Source organism: Echinococcus granulosus (genome assembly GCF_000524195.1).
Source record: "Echinococcus granulosus chromosome Unknown EG_S00015, whole genome shotgun sequence".
NCBI lineage: Eukaryota > Metazoa > Platyhelminthes > Cestoda > Cyclophyllidea > Taeniidae > Echinococcus > Echinococcus granulosus.
Genome location: NW_020170395.1, coordinates 385,691 through 407,403, shown reverse-complemented (window position 1 = coordinate 407,403; position 21,713 = coordinate 385,691). Strand labels below are relative to the sequence as shown.

The 21,713-nt window shown below is 43.1% G+C and overlaps 3 protein-coding genes across 3 annotated transcripts; 1 reads left to right on the top strand and 2 right to left on the bottom strand. All coding sequences in view use genetic code 11, as the record gives it.

Annotated features, from left to right (window-relative positions):
* Positions 1 to 487: 487 nt before the first annotated feature.
* EGR_03054 (hypothetical protein) lies at positions 488 to 3,470 on the top strand (the record flags this gene model as incomplete). Its single annotated transcript, XM_024492303.1, has 4 exons — positions 488 to 598; positions 1,973 to 2,133; positions 3,079 to 3,177; positions 3,308 to 3,470. The coding sequence occupies 4 exons, from the start codon at positions 488 to 490 to the stop codon at positions 3,468 to 3,470; spliced, it is 534 nt and encodes a 177-aa protein (XP_024353229.1).
* Positions 3,471 to 6,596: 3,126 nt separating this feature from the next.
* On the bottom strand, positions 6,597 to 7,247 carry EGR_03053 (hypothetical protein; the record flags this gene model as incomplete). Its single annotated transcript, XM_024492302.1, has 1 exon — positions 6,597 to 7,247. One exon carries the CDS (start codon positions 7,245 to 7,247, stop codon positions 6,597 to 6,599), a length of 651 nt encoding a protein of 216 aa, XP_024353228.1.
* Positions 7,248 to 9,363: 2,116 nt separating this feature from the next.
* EGR_03052 (Lysine-specific histone demethylase) lies at positions 9,364 to 21,593 on the bottom strand (the record flags this gene model as incomplete). The annotated part of the gene is made up of 5 exons (XM_024492301.1): positions 9,364 to 9,482; positions 10,779 to 11,442; positions 16,830 to 17,204; positions 19,139 to 19,814; positions 21,106 to 21,593. 5 exons carry the CDS (start codon positions 21,591 to 21,593, stop codon positions 9,364 to 9,366), a joined length of 2,322 nt encoding a protein of 773 aa, XP_024353227.1.
* Between the last annotated feature and the right edge of the window lie 120 nt (positions 21,594 to 21,713).

Here is a 21,713-nt window from a genome sequence, read left to right as displayed (position 1 = left end):
CCGGTAGACTTTGGTGGATGCACAATCTCCTTCTCTTTATGAACTGCATCGTAGGCATCACCCTGCTTTGTCCTACTCATAGTGAACTGATGCTCTACAGTCTGCGCATTTCGTATCTGCAGAATCATTCGTAGAAAAGCAAAATCATCTGCTAAAATATGCCAATATACGATATACATTCTCTCCCACCACCTTGTTCCCATTCTAGCGCCACACATAAGTCCGTCTGCGTTCAAAACGATTATTTGGGACGTAAAGGATGGCCCTATATTCACAAAACACAGATATCTCCTAAAGGGTAGTGTAGACAGCCCTATGAATGATTTCTATTTTCATGTCTGTAGTCTCTTTCCTTGCTTGTTGTCCTGTTTATATGGCCTTACTGTTGAGTCTCCACAAATCGGCATCCTGGATAAAGGTCTTTCTTTTGTCACCTTTAAGTACGATATCCAAAATATCGGCACCATCGTTCGCTTGAAACAAGAGTATGAACCGCCATCATTCAAATTTTCCCCAGAAACTTTGCCAGAAATGCAGACCTGAGAAACAGTTGACTAATTATTCATGGAAAGGTTTATGTGCTATTAATGGAAGCGACGTAAACGGAGTGCTATGACACCAAGATGGTGTCCGGAGCCTGGAGGGACTGTGATAATAGGGCCAATTAAAACATGACTAGGAGAAATATCGTTTCATTCCAAAAAACTCATAGAATGCAATGTGAGTTGAGATGGAATTCCTCCCACTCATTGTTTTCCAATTACTCACCTTTTGACTAAAGATTGGACTGACTCGGCCTAGCTAAGCACATCTTCGCCCGAATAATTTCCCTTCTTTTCCTAAAATCTAAGCCGTAGCTAATGAAAACATACGTCCTGAAGACTTACGATGACACTTGTCAAGGTACTTCTCTGTGAGAAGAGACCGATTAACTTTAAGGAAAGTGAGGTATGCTCAGGAAGTGGTCATGTTTGAGGTACCTATGGAAGGCATGGCCCTTCGAAATGTGTCGATTGTGACTTGGATACTTCTGGGCGTTCAAATCAAGCAGTCGAATTTCAAAAGCTTTACTTTAGTGTCTTGAAACTACACAACAACGAGGCTGTTCAGTGCACTTCGTTCTTTATATTCTAAGCCTCCAATGGGTAGAGCGGAAATGTACTTAGTCTCTTCCGGGACCTAATATTGCTTTCTTTCATAGTGTATCAAGTGTAAATCAAACAACTCGATTTGGTGGGGCTCACACAACGAACAAGCCTAATTTTGTGTAGTCTTCTAAACAAAAAGTCAGGTGAATTGAAAATAAGTGTGTGCAACCTAGGTGAAACATTAAAAAGGTCGGAAACTAGGTGCATAAATGAAGTAGCTACAAAATAGTATTTAAAACTAGGATGTGAGTTTCATAGGGTGCTTGAGTGCTTACGCTTTTCTTAAAGAAAATAGTGCAACTTCGTGCTGGGGTTACATAATTTCTGGTATACTTTAGACCTATCAATGTCAGAGCCACTTCAAAAGGCACTAATACCAGGAGCTACCTCGATGATAAAGGAAGAGAGGAATGAGAACCAAATACGGGATCAGCACAATTACGTGTCAGCCATATGCTGCTTCTCTATGGCAGAAATGCCAGCCGAGTTTCCCCAATAATTTGCCTCACTGGGTAGTTGTAAATAATAAAACCTCCACTTCCCTCTAGTAAAATATCTGTACAGGTGATGGCAAATCTCCCATAGTAATCTATTTACAAATTGTTTTCCGGAGAATTTTTAACTTAAGGACTTTTTGGTGGGCAAAAATGTGCAGAGGAGATGCGCCAAAGTTGTCAGTCCCCTTGAGCCGCGTGGGAAACGTAAAGCTACGACTCGTCACTGACTTGTCTCTCGCGTGTCTTGCTGCCTCTTGTGTTCTTCCAAGCCGCACAAATGCTTTTTTCATGGACTTGTGCAAAATGTTTATTTTGTGAACAATTTAGTTGATTTACATTAAATGTCAAACTTTTATTCTAATTCAAAGAAAGGCGCTTGCAACATTCATTTACCCATTGAGCCATAACGCCTATATTCCGCAATCCAATGCAGGCACAGGTCCCACTCAAGGTTTTAGTTTCCTACTTGAAAAGTGCGATGAGGAGTTGTAAGTTTTTGAGGATAAATTTATAGACTCACTGGAAATGCATCCTTTTTACACACTCAGTAGCCAGCCCTATTGCGGCAATGGGTGTACGCGCACAGAAATGATTAAGGAGGGCTGGTGTGAATAAATAATGAATCAAGCCGCATAACAATAGACAAAGGGACATTCGTGTTTTATATCCCAAACTGCGATTTAATAATCACCAAAGGAATGCTCCGCAATATGGAGAAGCTGGATTGTTGAGACGTAAGAGGGGTACGTAGTGCCCCATGTCGTCTCTAAGGCTGACTCTGGATTAGCCATCCAGAAGGGCAGATAGACCCTAGGTATGAACAAAAATGTTTGCGCCATCAAGATGGTAGACCGAGGAGACTGGCTGTTTAAATAAACATGAAAAATGCGCTCATTCAGCTTCATGTCAGCCACGAGGCAAGAACGGAAATCCCACGATGATTTTCCACGAAAAAGCGAAGACCTATGGTTGTAGAGATAGTAAATCTTGCCAATTTCAGTAAATTTCATTTATTCCATGATATGTTAGTCAACTAGGACTTGCGTAGGAGATATTGCTAAAGGTCAGGCCATGTTCTACAGAAACAGTCTTATTTTAAGGGTGGAACTCACCTAACGATGTGTAGAGTATTTAGTTGCATCTCGGTGTTCACTCCTACTTGCCAGTGAAGTTTCTTTATACCTTTCTCAACTTCGTGTAACATGTAACTGTGTAGGAAAATCCACCTCTTCTCATTTATCACTGATTAGTTGCATATACTTATGGCGCAAATAGTTCTTTGATTGATTACAATATAGTCGTGCTTTAAAACTGGACGTGACGCCGAACGCAAGATTAGAGGCAGAAGTTGCCCAAAGTAAACTGGCTTAGTAGCTGTTCTGTCATACCCCACTATAGGTTCAGCAAGCGTTTTTCTTATATGACACTTTTAGAATAATAAACCATCCATGTGCTTTCAACATAGGTCCTCTATGGAGCGACAATGCTGGATTCCTATCCGAAAGTGTCATGAGGCTTCATAATGGGAAGTTGTTAGCGTCGATGGTGTGGGCGGAGCTCTGTGAGACTGGCAGAGAGATTGAGGCCTAGGCGACTGAAGGGATCCGCGTTACTGCTTCTGATCAGAACAACAATTCTATTGTCTGTGAGCTGTCACATTAGTGTGACGAAAAGTGTCATTCTGCCACCAACATTCTTATCACATTTCATCACCTCATTTCAATTACTCTTTAGTCATTTCACTACAAGTTTCTCCAACCATTTGGCCAATTTTAATGCCCTGGTCTCGCATAAGTATTTCATTCAAATCGTGTATAAAATGTAATGAGCATTCAAGCGGCTACGGCTGGGTTTCCTACATTAGGCTGGAAAACTATATTTGATTGTAATTATAACAACAACACCTAATGGTCTCGAAAGGGGCGGCCCTACACCTGGACTAAAGCTGACTTTGGGAAAGGTGGAATTGGCTGGGTATTTCTGTTTCGCTTACCATGCTAAATATATGGCGAATTTAGCCCCTAAAGAGGGCCCATCCATTTCAACCACACTTTTCTCTGCTGGCGGAGAATTGGCCATGAACGCAGGATTTCAGTCATTCGCCTCTCTGTCAAGTTAATTCCTCCCCGTCCTCCGCCCCTATCGAAGGGAATGAGCGGCAAATATATTTTTTTATGATCTTATCGCATCTCCTCCCACTACCGAAGCATTAATCCCCGACTGGCAACTTTTGGAGTTTTGTGGACTAGAAATAGGGATAAATTTAAGGTTCACAGTTTTGCCATTGCCTACCCCTCCCCTGCAAAAGTTGCGCCAAATTCATGCATTATTTACTCCATTTTAAGAGAAATTACAGCATCTACTTGAAGACGGTAAATCTTAAATATGTTTTAATACCTTTCGCGATTAAGAACTTGTGTATAACTTCCGCGTTCGTAAGTTATAATAACATAGACAATTTTTGCTAAATTGTCACACAGGTAGAGAAAAGACAACTTCAAACACTCTTTTTGTCAAGGTCATGTAGGCCATAAAACGTATTTATTGAGCCAATCAATAGAAGCGTCTGATTTGCCACGACCCAGTCCATATTGGACGCGGTTTCTGATTAGTTATTTGATGGAGTTAGTATTCCCGTGTAATTTCCGTCATTTCACAAAGGTGAAGGCTGTTGCAGACCGTTCATCTACCAAAATACTTACTGACTGCTGAATTCTTAGTTTGCACACATGCAAAAGACCGTATGCTTGCTCCGAGATCCAGTGATGAGATAGCTAAGCAATACTCTCCAGGGATCCGGAATCACACAACACTTTATTCTCTTGGAGGAAATAACCAGTGATTACCAAGTTAGGAAGAAGCAGCTGGGACAGTTCGACAGAAGGCCACAATCCTTTGCGATAATCGTGCGCTTGATACGAGAAGAATTTTGGTCTATTCATATGACGTTCTTGTCTTTGTTCCAACAATTCACAGCTTCTTTATCAGCATGGTTGCTGTTTTGGACTGATGTTTCTATGCTCGTGAACCGGATCCTTTCCAGCTCCTAGCCGGATAATGAATAGACAAAGATTTCTGTACAGATGTCTTTATTGCTGACGTATATATGTAAAACAGGAGGCTGAATGTGCCTGAGAGTGGGTCTGAGCCAGTAACGTCAGTTACGCGTACTTACGGTACCTGACTGGCCTTGGCTTTCGTGTACATAGCAGTACTCTTAAAGTACATTTATGGCCATCCACGTATGACGTGAGCTGATTAGGAGGGCGTGGGTGAGGACAGGGCTCTCTAGAATGTCCGAGATTAGCCAACAAACGGGAACGTTTACCCGGGTTCGCAGGCATCCCCGGCAGTGACGCCTCCAAAACACCGAATATCTAGCTGCTAGACTCCGCATGGATTCAAAACCTCCTTTCCAGAGGTCATTAAATGCAGTTTTTATCCAGCGGCCCTCTACCTTCGTATTCGGGTGCACGGTTTTAGTGAACAACCAAGTTTTTTTTGTTAAAATCGAAGACAACCCAATTAAGACTAAAGTCAAAATATTCTAACTCAAACCCTGATTAGGAGGTAGATCACTGCTGTCTAACTCGTTGCAGTAAGACGGGTTGGCTCAAAGTCATCAAATGTAAAGTGGAGTCCTATTGCTCATTTCAGGCGAGTGCAATCACCTTTGAGGTCACTGCAACTGTGGTGCAAAGCATTTAAAAGTGACAAGTTAGAGCACACAGAACCGATGTGAAGAACTGGTTGCTTACTCAGGCCTCTCGGGCTGAGAAGTCGTAGCAAGGCAGTCCCTTGTACCCGAAATAAGACGTCATAGCTTCAAACAAAAACATATATAGTTCTGTAAACCCCATTAAGCTGGTCTCCCAGTTGAATAATCGCTTTTTTGCCTTGGGAAGTATTATCACGTTTCCCATCCATGAAAGTCCTGCATGACTCGCTCTCTTAGTGTGATAAAGGATTTCACAGGATTAACGCAACCCTTAACTGACACAATCCATTAATTTCTGCCGCCAAACAGAGATAAGTAGATTAATCACAAGTGTAAAGGAAACTTCCCAGCTATTTCAAAAGGCACAAATATGTCACCGATTGACGGAGTAAAAGTCAACTTGGAAAGGACTGAGGAAGCTGAAATGGGAACACTGGAGCCTACATTTAAAATTAGGTACGTGTGCAGTCCCAAAGTCAAGAAATCCCACATGTGCCACTGCTTTACTGTTATCCACTGGTCTTTACTTGTTTAAGGCATTTAAAGTAAAGTCACGCAATGCCTGGCCAGGAAAGGCGCTAACTGTGGAATATCCAAGATTGTTCGAGAAGATGGAGCGTGTTGAACATTCTAGAGAACTCCGAAAGAGGGATTCTGTTTCTGGGGTCGCAGGCCTCCCCAGCATATACATGAAGATAAAGGAGTAGAAAAAGATTTAAGCAGGTCCATTTCTGGCATCGCTTAGGCACTGCCAAGCGCAATCGATAGGCACCACGGTGCAATTGGGTGGCACCGTGGTTGCACCAGACCGATGCATGCTTAGAACGTGCACACACTACAGCACGGGGGTGGCAATGGCATTGATATCCAACAACAAACAAGGTCAGGTAAACGCAAAATTTTCCTTACCTTGACTCTGGCAATAGTGATCTGCTTGCAAGATAGTCCTTGTTTGTTCACGGACCGCTGAGAATTAACCAGTCAGGTGAACAGGAACGTTTTGCACTTTTTGCTTATTACATTTAAAGTTGAAGTAGATCTCGCATAGGGAGACATGATCACTTTATTTACTGTCTGCGATTAGTGCCAGAAACATACCTGCAGTTGGCTGCTTTTCATACAGGCTAACAGGGCCACTGGAGTTCGTATAACCAGAAATGTCCCTAAACCGTCGCCAAACAGAACTCGTTTGCGCGTTTGCTTTTATTCGAACGAAAAAGTGTTAAACACGTATTAGAATTGCGTTTCGAAGACAGAAACGTCACCTCCCAAACCGTCTAATTTGTTCGTTTTTGCGTGGCTTGCCACCCAATTAGATCCTCCTTTGACAATAAAGGGAGCGCGAAGGCGACTGGATGCAAAGGGAGCTTCATTTCTGCAGTGACCGACGCTTTCGCTCGCCTTCTGTTCACCCATGATCGATGTAGCAGCCAGGAAAATGGGTAGAATACAGAAGATGGCGTTGGCAAGAGAAACAGAAAACACAAGGTAAATCTTACGGACCACCGCTAAGACGATAAAAGCACCAACTGTGCAGCTGAGAAACTGAATTACCGCCACGCAGATGGTGAGCTTATCCATGAAACGAGCGGCATTGGATGGAACCAGGGTGCGAGCAATCAGAGTGAGTTGGAGAAGGATACCACCAGTGCCGGTGAGGTAGCCGAGAACGCCGGAGCGGGGCGTATTGTTAGCGCTGGCTAGAGCTTCCTGGGCTATGAGAAATGCCCCGATGGCGAGAGGAAAGAGACAATGGAGAAGAATGAGAAGGATATTTGAGTTTCGGTGGATGCCACTCCGGACGGTTTGTAGGCTCTTGGACTTTGAAGGTTGAGCGTTGATGCTGTCATTGATCTGGCGTTGCTTCTTCTTGTAAAAGATCATGCTGATATGTTTATGGGGTGGTAGAGATGAAGAGTTTTGTAGATGTTAGGCGCTTCTATGTTAGCCAATGGGAGAAGGCGTGGTGACCTCCCGCATGTGCATCGTTCTCTCTAACGATTGTGCAAGTGAGCGCGTATCAAGAGCTCAGACATTCCCTTTACAAAGGATAAGTAGGGGTTGATACCTGAAAATTGTACACCCTTACGTCCTGGCCACAGGAAGGGGAAATTTGAATTGCAACTATTTGATCTCATTTTAGCCAATATGTCTGGGGTTGGGATGAAAACAAAGGACAAATATTTACTTTTTTAAAATACACCTGTACTATAAAACTTCCACTCAAAGTTCCCATTTAAACCCATCCTTCACCAGCCAGAAGTTTAATCTCAACCATTTCGGTCCCTGGAATGGCTAATAGAGCGAAATGGGGATCACTATGAATCATGAGAAATTAGCGTGATTTACGACAAATGTGGTTTCCAAAACAATGACTCAAAAGAATGCGGGAAAATTACAAATAGTTCTTACAGAATGGTCCACTTCCTACGGAATTCTAAGGGTTTTAGTGCTTATCATCAGAAGTTTCTAAGGAAAATCGCCCCTTAAATAGTCAGTTAAGACATTGAGATGACATTCAACGTTGCCTATTTCCTTGTGATGCATTAAACGGCCGACCTAATGAAGGAGAAATTACTACAGTTAACCGGATAATCATTGGATCAGAAGTCGTCATTACATTTTGATAAACTGAATCCTAATGTGGTAGTAATTGATGCCTACGTTATGAAGGGAAAATAATAACTCTAAATGCATGAATGCTTATTTTCAAATTAATCCTGACGTCCATGGTATGGTTTATGCAGATACCGAAAGGGAGAACACTGCGTTGGCGTTTTCAGTGAAAATCTCTCGCTTTCATCGTCACGCAGACGTGAAAGTAACGCCTACACGGTCTGGGGTAAAACTGATAAACGGATGAATTACACAGTAAGCAACTGTCTGTAATAAAGATTTTATAAGGGTGCCAAGCATGTGCTTTCATAGATGGGCATAACTTGGCCTTCTAATCAAACCTTCCTCGTAAGTTTGTGAGTAAGCCATTAAAATATCCCCAATAATATTAATTTTACTTATAAATACAAGTAGAGCAAGAGGCTCATGCAAGGCTCAGGAGTGAACTACAGATTTTCTACAAACTAATGGTAATAGCACGCCTACGCAGACAGGTGATGGCGGGTGAAAGCGGAAATATGCATGCAGTACGGCTTGTGGAACAGCTTTTAAATAGCTACATCTGCAATGACTAGCTCAGAATAGCATCGCACATTGAAACAACTGTGGAGGTGATATTGACGACCCAAGAGTGAATGCATGACGATACTTATACAAATTACAGTAAATGCTCCAGACTTTACTGTTCTTTTGCTCATTGGTGAATCGATTGAGATTGGATGCCACCTGCCAATGAAAGTTTAAAGCGCCAGTCTACCTATTTGAGAAGTTAGGTCTAGTTTATAGGTCAAGTGGGGGTTAACATGGTCCAACAATTTCAGGAAGACAGCAAAACAACGCAAACAAGATCTACGAGGTTATTTAAAGTGGAATGCCCAAACCGGCTTTACAAACACATGCTTTACAGCTGTCAATTATTACATCAAATGTACTATGTAGCAATAACTACTCAGGTATGCGGAATAGGCAAGTATTGCGTGACCAAGCGCAACCAACTATCCAGCTTCCTTTTGAATTAGCCAGAGCTTAACAAAAACGCAAACTACTTACTAAGTGGATAGTCTAGTCATTAGATAGTGAATTTTAAGGTCCCAAACTGCCTTACTTATATTACGAGAAACTCGAATTTGATTAGGTTTTTCTATCTGGGTGACGTTCTGAGACTACGAGACTGACTCGGGGTTGTAGGGTCAAATGGAAAAGGTCCACTAACCAAAAAGTAGACTGAAGCTTCTGACAGTGGAAAAAAGGTGGAATAACTAAAATCAGTAATTGAAAATCGTCTGGAATGGCACACCCATTAACAAAATCGTTTTTACGCCATTATCAAAGCTACCTTTATGAATCACATTGCGGAGAGAAACATAGTTCATTTCTTGGTGGCTCAGTTACTCCCAATGCCCCGAGAAGGCATCTGAAAGGTGCCTGGAGGAAGTTTTGCTGTTGACATACCTTTATGTCCACAATGTGATGGTGGAGTCGCGAGGGCCTGAAGAGAAGAGCCTAGTTAAAGGCACAATTACAGCATGTTGGATGGAACGCAAACAGTTTGAAATAAGAGTGAGCTAACAAGTCGATCCAATTTTTGTGCATGGAAACGAAGAAAAGCTTCTGAATAGCGACTCAAGTGAAGCACATAAATCCATGGTTCTGTCCCCCATCTCAGAGCGATAGCCTATCAGTCGTACCTGTAGCTGAGTTGGTCTGCATTTTTATTCCATTCTCATTGGTACAGTGCTGGAATGACAACATAACCTGATCTAGATGAACAGCCATCCTGATTTAATCGTCTGGTTACGACGGCTATGTGGGCCGTCGAGGCTCCGATCGCATATTCTGCAATGTGATCAACAAGAGCCAATCACAGCCCGATTCGAAAACATTTCTTCGGGCACTGTTTACGAATTTGCCGAAACCCAACATACATCGCGATTCAACAACGCGATACCGCGCCTCCGCATGTTACTACCAAAAGCAAATGAAATGTGAAGCATGCTCGTCAGTGAGCACTGTCCAGCCTCTAGTGTTATTTCCTAAATGAATTTTTCCCCAATACCTTACGCGAAATAAATGATTCACTTAGAGACCCAAGCTGAACCAGGCAAAATCGCCATCGTGATGTCCATTCCCCCTGTCATCCTCGGACTTTGACCCGCCACGATCTCAACAAAAGTGTCCGAGAGAAGCACCAGAAATGACGCTTCAAGAGTTGGTAATCACGTAGTCCAAAGGTGTCAGTTCAACTATTTATTTAACCACATGGGGTCTTCAATCTTCGCGGATCCTATCACCGCCTTGGTGGCATCCTCATCATTCCTTCACACCAATCATTACGTACGCCAATAACAAATTCTTCTTCTGCGATCATACGCCAGAGATGATTCGGGGCGCTACATAAAACAGGAAGACAAATATCAAAATACGACGGCAAGGAAAACGAGTGATTGCTGTCTTCGAAGAATATAATTCAAGTGAACAAACTATTAGACCTATGGGTATATACATGTTGCTGTTTAAATGAAAGAAAAGGGAAGGAAAGATAGAAGAATACACATATAACACATTAGAGCAGGTGGGGAGAGAATTAAAGAAGCGAGAGATCAGCAAAAGAACCGAGTGGTAGCAGAAATATGGCAAACCACAAATTAAGCGCAAAAAAAAGAAAAGAAGGGGCCATTTTCGGTGCAAACAACAGCAGAAAAAGAATAAGGAGAAAACACATCACTGAAAGCACGGGGTATAAACAAAGCCGAAAACACTGAGATAGGTAATGGGAGGCGGGAAGAATTCGAAAACTACTTAGGTGCTTCGAGAGCAAGAAGATGGCATGGGGAAGGTTAAAGAACAGCCGGACTGCACCAAGCAATACGGCAGCATCACCACTGTTGGCGACGGCAACAGACGGTTCCGTAAGTTTCACACTGCTTAGGTCGCGTCCCTGACACAGACGCTTTCGTGAGGGAGGTACACATTCGGAGGAAGAATTACTAGTATCTCCCGACGACGCCCATGTGGAAGTTCTACTAGACCAATGTAAACCACCTCCGCCTCTCGGTGAATCAGCCGAACAGTTTGAAGAGGCAGAAGAGGAAGTGGCGGAAGTGGAAGGTGACGTTGTGTCACCGTCCAGACTAGCGGTCTCGGAGTAACGTCTGGCACGTCGGCGGTAGCGACGGCGGGGTGTGGAGGGAGGACTTTCAGTTCCGGTGCTAGTGCTAGCACTAGAGGCGACAGATTTCATACCCCGACGTACCATACCGTGAGGAGGGAAAGAGCGATTGCCACGGCTCATCAGATAGTCCACAATGCGCACGTCGCGAAGACGGCAGCGACCACCCTGCTGGAGGTGGTCCAACACGTCGAAGGCACGCTCGATGCCGGAGAGGAAAGCACCGTGGGTGCACTGCTGTCCGCCCTGACTGTCGATGGTCCCCTCGCCGGCAAACAGGAGGCGTGGCCGGCCCTACCCATGCGAGAAGGAGTTGTGCTAAGTGATTAGCTAATCAGTAGCACATAAGATAGCCAGTTAACAACAAACACTAACACCACAACATAGCAAATCTTTTGAATGTAAATTAAACCCCATTGAGAGTGGAGGTTACTCTTTTTGATAATTTGTCCTTAGATAACATAAAGGGCTGCAACAACAAAATGTCTACTTTGACCTCGCAATTGATTGTGCATGTCCCCACCTTCCCTTCAATTCAACCGCTTTACTCGTCATTTCCATATTACTGGTCTCTCAACTGAAAAGTCTTAAAAAGTCTTTAGGAATAACTGAGGTTATAAGAAGGAATTTAATAACCCAGTGGTTACTTTCAAGGAAAAGGTGGCATATTCAAAACTTCAACGAGAAGTAATGAAGGAGACTCGAGTTTATGTTTGACCACTAACATTCTACCATCAATTTTCTGGCTTCTAATTGTGAAGATGTATCATCACCATTACCATCACAAACGTTTCAAGCTTACGAACTAATTTGTGATTCTAATCTTGCCTCCAGAATGATTTGTTATTTACAGGCGATGAGAATCAAAATCGAAGCACCAGCGGAAAAAATCTTTCAACGAGCGAGGGCGTAATTAATGGCACTGTAGTAGTCGCAATGGTAGTCTGAAGTACTCCACTCTAAATCGCGGGATTAATCTTGAGGGAGGAGCAAATCGTGTAGTTGACAGATCCGCGGTAAAATCAATAATGATGACGACTGTCATGGAGAACACTTAAGAAATAGCCACTCATCCTTGCTGATTTGACACAATTGTGGTCGTCTGAAATAAATAGAACGGGTGGATAAAAAGCATTGCGTATTTTCATTACCTAATTCAGGAGAGCCTCCTTAAGCGACCTGAATGGACAGACAGCTGCATGTTTGAGAACACATTGATACATACGGCGGAATTTACTGCTATCACTGCTGAACAGTGATTCTACTTCGGCGCAGTTAGGACGATTCAGATAAGGGCCTCTATCAAGAAAAACGATAATTGTGACGTTGTCCCTACTAGCCTCTCACAAGGTCACCTTAAATCTCCCAATCCCAACCCAAAACCTATCAAAGAGTACTTCCTTCATTGCTCAGAGCTGATGCGAATCATGCCATCCCACACACAAGGTACCTGACTGCATGTCCAGTTGCCTAATCCCTGTCTTGATTTTTAAGACCCGTGGAAATGGCACACAGCTCTGTGATCGCATTTCAGCAGACACAAAAGCAGGAAATACACTATACCCGATGCCCAACTTCAGAACACTGATTGTGAAGTTGTTCTCACCCGTCCTTATAATTACTTAGTCGCTTAAAATATGGCTTCCAAGTAAACTAACCGAACGCAATACCCAAAATCTTACTTTTGAAAGTAATGTGAGTTCAAAACTTCAAGTGAAATGATTCAAATAAAGTCCTCATTAATCTTCCATAGTGTCATACGAAATCCATCAAGCAGTGGTGCCCGAGTTTTTCCTTCAGACACTGTAAAATGCGCTTTTGGGGGCAAAAAATTTACTAAGAGATATAAGTGATATTATGAAAGTCCTACTGCTGATAGGGTCGGGTGGCCAAAAGAGTTCGCACAGTTTTAAATACACCCCACTAGGCACTTACTGCAACTCGCAAATGCATGCGATTGCTTCAACTGCATGAACTATAAAGCATACGCACGGTACTCTTCACTGGGCTCACCACTGCTTTTCCGATCTTTCAACCCATTCCTGTATCATCAAATGGCGATTGAGTATAGTGGGTGTGAATTGGATCCGCCTGCTTTGCAAACTGGGTTTAATTGGGCGGCAGGGCTACAGAAGTTTTGCGCCTAACATTTGGAGGCGAGATAACGAGGCAGCGAGAAGTGCAGCCCGAAACTGGTCAAAAACAACTCGATTTTGCTGGTGAATCATCCCCAAAACACAGGTGCATTGTATTTAGTAAAAACCTCCACTCTGGGTAGGAATGGGGAACTACGTGTCACTACTGCTGAGGGGAAATCGAGACTTGCGGGAAAGGAACTCCATTGAAAGCAGTGTTTAACGTGGGGGATAAAACATAAACTGGGAGTAAAGTCGTTGAAACTAGGCAAAGGCGTTCCATTGACCATGCACATTTAACTGATGACAATAAGTTTTAAAGCCAGTCAGTTTATCCATCAATTCTTTCACACACCCTATAAAAAAGCATGGCTAACTGACTGACTAGTGATGAGAAATGAACTTCGTGATTTTACGTTTCAACGTTATTCAAGCGAAATAAATCATCAGTGATCAGCCCAAACGACCCGCCACCCACCTCACACTCATAAACCACTCGTCACGTCAGTTCCACAAAACTATGCTTCGTGTTTGCAGGTGCAATGCACTGCAGGAGCAATTTTCCACTTGTTGAAGGCCAAGTAATTACGTTTGAGACACATCTACTCAATACAATTAGTAGAAGCCCGAATGCGTGCGAAGAATTCGCTCTCCTCGAAAAAACAGCCAGGACTAGTCGATCGGTCAGGAGAATGTCCTAAGCTTGCAAGACAATATGCAAGACTTCATACCACCCACCCCATATCTCAAAATTTACCAATGGGATTCACACTTCACTTAAAAGAGGAGGAGGATGCTACTTCACTTTATTCTTCGTACTCCACTTATATTTCTCCAAGCTATGGTTGCTGCCCTTTTGGCATTAAACCATAGGGTCACACACGAAATAGAATAAGGCGTTAATCCTGAGATAAAAGTGGCATAGAAACGGCGATGGCTAGGGTTCGGTTATCGCTTGGCTTTTAAAGACAAAACATGAACAGACACGTTAGTCATATTGAGGGTGCGGCGATTTGCAGCTTCAACCAAAGAAATGTAGAATCTGCTCGAGTCAACGGCGGCGCCTTGAGGAACGGTGATAGGTCGAATGTCACGTTGAGGCAGGAACAACTAAGTCGCAGCCTTCTGGGAAGTCATGTGATACTTGTACGAGTGCTACTACCTTTTTAAAACTCATTCAGATAAAGTCAGTTTTTCATGAAGCGTAGGCTCTAACTTATCCCCGAAACTAACAAGGTTAAAACTGCGATTAAAAAAGAGATCGCGAGCTTCGGAAGGGTTGCTGACGTAGGAGGGAATAACTTCTAGCACTGTCCATAGGTAGTTTCCGGCAGTTCCAAGTAAGGTCTGTGATTTGGATGGCCAATAATCGAGAGGCTCTTCTTTTTATCAATTAGCGATAAAATCAAATGTCTGCAGTGTTTGTAAAAATTATTTTCCTCCGGTTTTCTTGGATGTATGGTCGACGGTCACTGAAGTGGCATTCTAGAGGCCGTGTGCTCAGCTCTGGAGATAACGCCCCACGAACAGTGTCATAAATGTCTTTTAAAGCAGTACTTACCTTTTTGACAATTTTTACAGAATGTTACCATCCAAATCACCAGAGAATAGAGAGCTCAATGACTTTCTCAAAGATCTTACACAGATGTAATATGGCAACTAAAAAAGGGGAATTCAACTGGTGACTGTGCAAACAGGTTGAGTATTTGACCATTTGGCGCATTAGCTGAAACCAAATTTATTCACGGAGTAGAGCCATGCAAAGTGAATTGCAGACGAAACGCTAATATATAAAACTTAAGTAGATTGGCAGCTTTTGTATATGATACCTTCAGAAAGGAGACCATATGCTTGATTATGGCTTATATAGAATCACAGTCACCAAGGCACACAGGTAAGTGGTACATAAATGAAGGTCAAACTGCAGTCACACTTTACATAGAAGGTAATCACCACCTTCCATAGGTAGGGCGTTGTTGGATTTTGTACGAAGGTGTGGTTATCGTCATTGATTTGTTCAATTTAGCAGACGAAGAAAGCCACCACTTTAAGATGCAGTAAATTACGTGCATTATCAATGGATGCATACACATTATTTTTAGTAAGACATCACATACGGGATGAAATGTCCAGTTTCTTTCGGCACTACGTTTGAGTCGAGATCGCCAGAATATCTTACCTCGGCTAATTCCAGTTCCTGACTGTCATGCTCCAAAAACGCATCATCACCGTTGTCACTTCAAACGCGCTGGTTTGAAAACATTTTTGCTGAATTGTAATTCAAAAGTACTTCTGACATTTTATCACGCAAGTTTGACAGTGGTTACACCTCACATAATAGAAATGATAAACATCAATCCCAACCGTTAAATAAAAACACACACCCGTTCGATAAATTCCATTGGCATTGGTTCATTCACAGTCAATTTACGGTAAAAACAAAGCAACCGTGGCAAAACCATAGATAAAAAAGAATTTGTTTCAACTTAGCTCCCTAATGGTAGTCGAGTACGTGGAACTATTAAACACTAACGAACAGATTGCTTGACGGACAAAGGTACGAATTGGCCAATTCTATCCAAATAAAGAGCTTAATGGATAGTTCTTCTGCGATTGGGACGGTGAATAAAGTTTGGCTGAAGACAGACTAAGGTAAACATTTCATTAGACGCATATGATGCAGTTGATTGGTTTGTCACTGCAGCGATCTATTTATGCACTCCAGATACCGACCCTTGCAGTGCTAATGCCTCCAGAGGCACAGAGATTGTGAATCTGTGAATCCGTGAAATTGAACATTTACCCAAGTGGACCCTCCCAGACGCTAGTAACATAAAGTAAGTAACCCGTACCTATACACCTGGTTTCCTACCCCTTCCTCATGCCTATAATAGCTATGTCGAGAGCAGTATGCCTTTCGCTCCCTTCTGAAAGATAACTCGAGTGCCAAGAATTTATGGAGAGAGGGAAAAAGAAAGGAATAACCTACTTTGTCGATAAAAAAAATTTGAACTCCCAAGTTAGCACAACTGATACAGGCGAGGGGTGTTGACTTAGCATGCCTCACCTCATCATCCCAGGCTTAAGAATGAGCACCGTTTAGGCAAAGAAGCGAGGGAAGAAGAAGAGGACTCTCTTTTGCTGATCAGTATCAGAAACTCCGATTACTCCAACCTGCAATGATTACCAATTCAAATGGCCCATGCCTATTAATTCAATAAAAGGTGGAGAGTGAAAAGGGCTCTTTCCCAATGGTCAACAGCATTGGAAACGATAAGTTTCCCCTATTCACAACGGGTGGGATTGAGAAACCCGAGCATGTAGGCATTTAAGAACTCGTACAGAGAGTATTCTCTGTCCGTGATCCACAAACATCCTGAATAACAATTATTCTTCGGCGCGCAATGGATAAGACGATAGTTGTTAGTGTGTCTCTATGACATCTAGTCAGGAATTGAAATTTCGCGATTTAGAGCAAAGCGAGGAAGGGGAGAACTTGCTGAGGGATAAAAAAGTGCAAGAATTAGAAATTTTCCTTCAACTCACAAGGAGAGGAAGGCTCTGAGCGTACGCGCGCCTATCCTCGTCGCCACAACAATTCGGCTCCCCTGCAGTGTAAGCACCCAGAGCGAAGGGGTCCTCCGACCATCGCGTAACGTGGGTAAAGATGGGCTGTGGCAGGGGGTGAGAGCTGGACTTCTTCTGGTACATGCCGGCGAGGAGGTGCATCACCTCTGCCACCACCTCCGAGTCTGTCCGACCGGCTAGCACCATTGGCGAACCGCCCCACACGTGACACATTAGAGTACCCCGATGGCCAAGGAGGTCCAGATTTAGAGCATGCAGTCGTCCGCCAGAGCTGTTTATTTGGGCCGCGGTTCGGTCCCAGAAGACGTCCTCGGGGCGAAAGATGAGGATTATCTAGTAAAGGAGACGATAAGATTAAAAAATAGTGGGGATGAATGAGTGATAACGACCATTGGATGTGCAGTCAGATCAACCTTTCAGAGATTCAAAGGTAAAGCCACTCTTTGAGAAAGCCCATGATTCTTACGTGTTTCACTCTGTTGAACGATGCTCACATAACGCCAGGAAGTGTGATATAAACAAAGAATTTAAGATTATCTAGCATAATTTATCAAGTCCTCGAAATGCGACTTAGAAGATTTGTTATGAAACGCCTGGTTGTAGACCACTTCCCAACAACAGAATTGACTAGAGGCCTTCAAGGTGACCTACGGCAGCAGTTAATGGAGAACTGTGATAGCAACGGTTTCAAAAAAACAATTTTAATGATACATAACACTCAACCTATGAGAATGTCTTCACTAACCACTGAAGTTCATTATCACGTGCATCCACATTAGATTTCGCTTCCTAAATTGAGTTGGTTAGGCTCTTTCTCAATCTGTTAGTTAAAGAGGTAGTGTAGTAATCAAATTTAAAAAAATAATCATTTATTGCATAAAACATGAATTCATTCGGTCTGCAACGGACCTTGAATGAGGTTTGAGTGATGGAAGAGACAGGAAAGCGACACGCTTAGGTGAATTTGAAACTTATAAACAGTCTCTTAAAAGGATTCTAAGCGTAAATGCGCTGGGTATGAGTGAAACTAGGAAGATGAGAAAACGCTCTTCCTTTTTTCGGCTAGGATAATTTCGACTATAGGTCCTTCCCTGAAATCGGAACATGTAGAGAATCACTTTTACACATTCATCATCAATTCACAGCGCTCGACGTGAGTTAATAGATCCGACCTCGCGACAGTGTTTTTGAGTTGGTTCAACCTTCTTCCCTAAGGCAATATGGGGCAGAATGAGTGATCAAGAGCAACAGAAAGGCCTCGGCGATATCGAAAAAGGACATAGCAATATTAGCATTAAATTGGAATTCTATTGAAACTTCTACTACTTTATTCAGTAAAATGTACTAGTTCTACAAAACAAACATGAAACCCCGTCCAAAACGCAACCTCAAGAAGCTCTTCATAGCGAAAGCAACAGGAAAGCCACACGATTAGGCAAATTCGGAACCTAGAGGACAGCAATTCAAGATAAACATCTCTAAATCATGCAAAATGATTCAATGAAATGGTGTGAAGGAGACATTTAGCATTTTTCCCAACAAATAACTACCTAGGCTATCCTTGATGCGACCAAGTTTCCTGGACTTGCTTAATAGTGATCCTTGGGTTCGACCAAGACCAAAAACATTTTAAAAAATGATTCCACGGAAAGCGTAATTTTGCGTTTTTAGAGGATATTTCTTTCCTCTAGTTGCAGGGTCTATCAAGTTGAATTTGCAAGTTTCCTTCAGTAGGATCAGTCTTCACAAGCGCTTCAGTAAAGCTGCTTCAACAGCATCTGATTTGAATATAAAACATTTAAATCGCCACTTCCATTGTGACAGTGCTATCAATGCTCTTGTTAGAACACTGCAGAAGTAAAAGTAACACTGCTATGAAAATAAATTGGTGTTGCGTCAATTTCCAGGCGCTTACTAACCACACAGCGATCAAAACATGTCGATAACGCTTTAATTATAGAAAACAAAGCCACCCGTTATTTGAAGCAGTTCTTCCACTTACCAACGTGGGATCCATTATTCCCCTGTTTCAAACCTAGCATATAAGAAATTCACCTTTTGCCTCAATTACATTCGGCCAATAAAGCAGACAAGGCCAATTAACAGATACCAGGCGTAATGGACCTTTTGTGATATAAAGGCGAGTTTAGAAATAGGAGGATATTTGAGAGGCATAATAAAAAGTACCCTGCCACCTACACTTTATGAATTACGCAGACGAACAATCGCAAAAAATTTACGACCCCTTACAAGTTATTGTTAAACACGATTGCAAACGGTAACGGGATAGCCTCGAACACAAAGTCTGCGTAATGACTTGCCTTATTGTGCGTAGCAGATCCCGAATGAGGGATTCCCAAATTATCAATGGCTTTGCGCTTTCTTAACGGCAACGCAGGCACAAAGGTGACAGCACTCTCATGGCGCAGGCCCTTCAGCACTCCTACCGGCAAAGTAACGATGCAGAAGGGTGCCACAAATACCTCTCCGGTAGCCGTCTCCACGCGTACCTCATCGGGCCGCGTCCAATCCACGCGACGCACCACCTGGCCCAGACGGACATCCATCCCATGGGCGAGGAAGTCGGTAAAGCGAGCAAAACCGGAGAGCACCAGACGGTCTTCAGTGCGATGGCGTACCCGCCGCGGCCACCCACCGACGAGAGGACGAGTAGCAAGGAAATCCCGCTTCTGCTGGAGCCAGTCGAGGCAGGCTTGACGCTCGGCAGCCGAGGGGCGTTCAGGGTCGTTAGCCAGGCCGCGCAGGGCGTCGTGCTCGTAGAACTCGCCTAGGTCGAGGCGAGCGGGAAGACGGGAGGCGGGGTTCACGTAGGCGATGTAGCGCGCAAAGAGGGCATCGAAGATACCGCGCTCACGGTCAGAGAGCTCGGGAGAGTCACGCTGACCACTCTTGTAGAGCACATCGATACTCTCATTTAGGGCTCTGAATGAGAAGAGAAAGTGAACTGTAAAATTTTACCAGCGTCGTCGAAGCTCGTTTAACAGGTCTTCTAACCATGCCCCACCTTCTAATCTCGGATGTGAAATTCACTCTATTCCGCAAGTGTACATTTGAAAGAAAGGCACTTCCGGAAAACCTTGATCTCGGCAATAAGAGAATTTCCCCCACATAAATATTCTGAAATGCACAGATTGAAAGCAGAAATTGTGTTAAAAAATAATACATAGGGAAACAGCTACACATTGAATTTATTCACAGAGCTCAGAGAGAAGGGTTTAATGAAACCCAGTTACACGGATGGCCGTAGTTCAAGAACTAGGACAGAAACTCAAATAGAACTGAGCGTTATAAAAATAATGAAAGAGGCTTTAAAGTTTAATAATGAGCCTACGACTTCAACACTTCCTGACCTCAATATAAAATAGATATTCAAAGAATGGAAATGGAAGCGTGGGAAAAAAGTTCTGTCAACTACATATGAGGAGAAACTATTGTTCAAAAGCGAGAAGTAAAATCTATATTCACACAAAAATAGACGTAGATTTTCAGACAGAAGCACAGTGCTTAAGTTCGTGTAAAGGAGTGAATTTACGTACGCATAATCCAATCATACCTAGTGAATACCATTGCCTAACATTTGGATTTTGCACAGAAGTCAGCTAAATTGAACATCAAGTATCAAGAAACACAACGGATTAATATTTTACATTCAGGAGACAGTCTAAACTTAAAACGATTTCAACGTTTTACATCTCAGGCCCGTAGGTAGGAATTTAAAGGACAAGTGTATAAAATACACATTGTCCAAGTGAATTCGGGTAGTCAGTGCCCGCAGCTTAGGAGTATAGGGCAAAACGAAGGATGACAATTCAGTCTGAATTGACTCCGCAGGTTTGCCACTTAAATGAAAGCATTTCCAACATGTTCGATTACAATAGTAAAGAAGGCAGCGACAATTCTAAAAAAAACGGCCTCAGCGCAAATTGCTAAAGGGTTCCCTCAATCAACACCTGAAAACTGAAGATAACACCGGGGTTTATGTATGCGAATACCATTCTGATTCACAAAGATCACATACAAATGATTGATGAAGACCGACTAATCACTATATTCGTTTAAGGAAATCCGCATCGCAAGCAGAATTGATAAATAGCTCAGAATCAAAACAGGAGAGACTGAACTCGAACAAATGAATTCCAAATTTACTTAACAAATAGCATACTTGAAGAGGAGATCCATATGAGAAAAGTCTATAGATAGAAACGGTGCTTACAAATCCAGGACATGCGCCAAACTGAGAGGTTTGAGTGGGTTAGAAGAGGCTTCTTTGGATGTAAGCATGAGCGAATGCAGAAGGCATCGATCGAGAAGGAAGCTCATCTGGGCCACCTGCCCAAGGTCGATCTTCTCCCCGGTCTCGGGATCCCTCCACACGGCTACCTCGGGACACTCCCAACCCCGATAGGGCCCTAAAGTATCACCAGGGCAGGTAATGCTGGTGATTTTGAGTCGATGGGCGAGAGCGAAGAGAGGTTGCACCTCCTGGTCACTGCAACAACCGTGTAGGTAGCTGGCACCCAGATCGATAGGGAAGGAGGGTCGGTTGTCACCGAGTTGAGGAAAGATGGTGTGAATGCGGCCACCGTGGCGATCACGGGCTTCGAGCACGATCACACGGAGCCCCTCTTTGGCGAGGACCTTGGCAGCCGCGAGACCGGATATTCCGGCGCCCAGAACAACCACGTCGCATGTTTCCACCATTCTGAAATTCGGGAGGCAAAAGAAAAATACCAGTCTCGTTCAAAGTCTTACTAGACGGTAATTGCAACTAAGAGGCTTGAAAGTAAGTTAAGCAAGATAGAGTGGGAAAATGAATTTAAA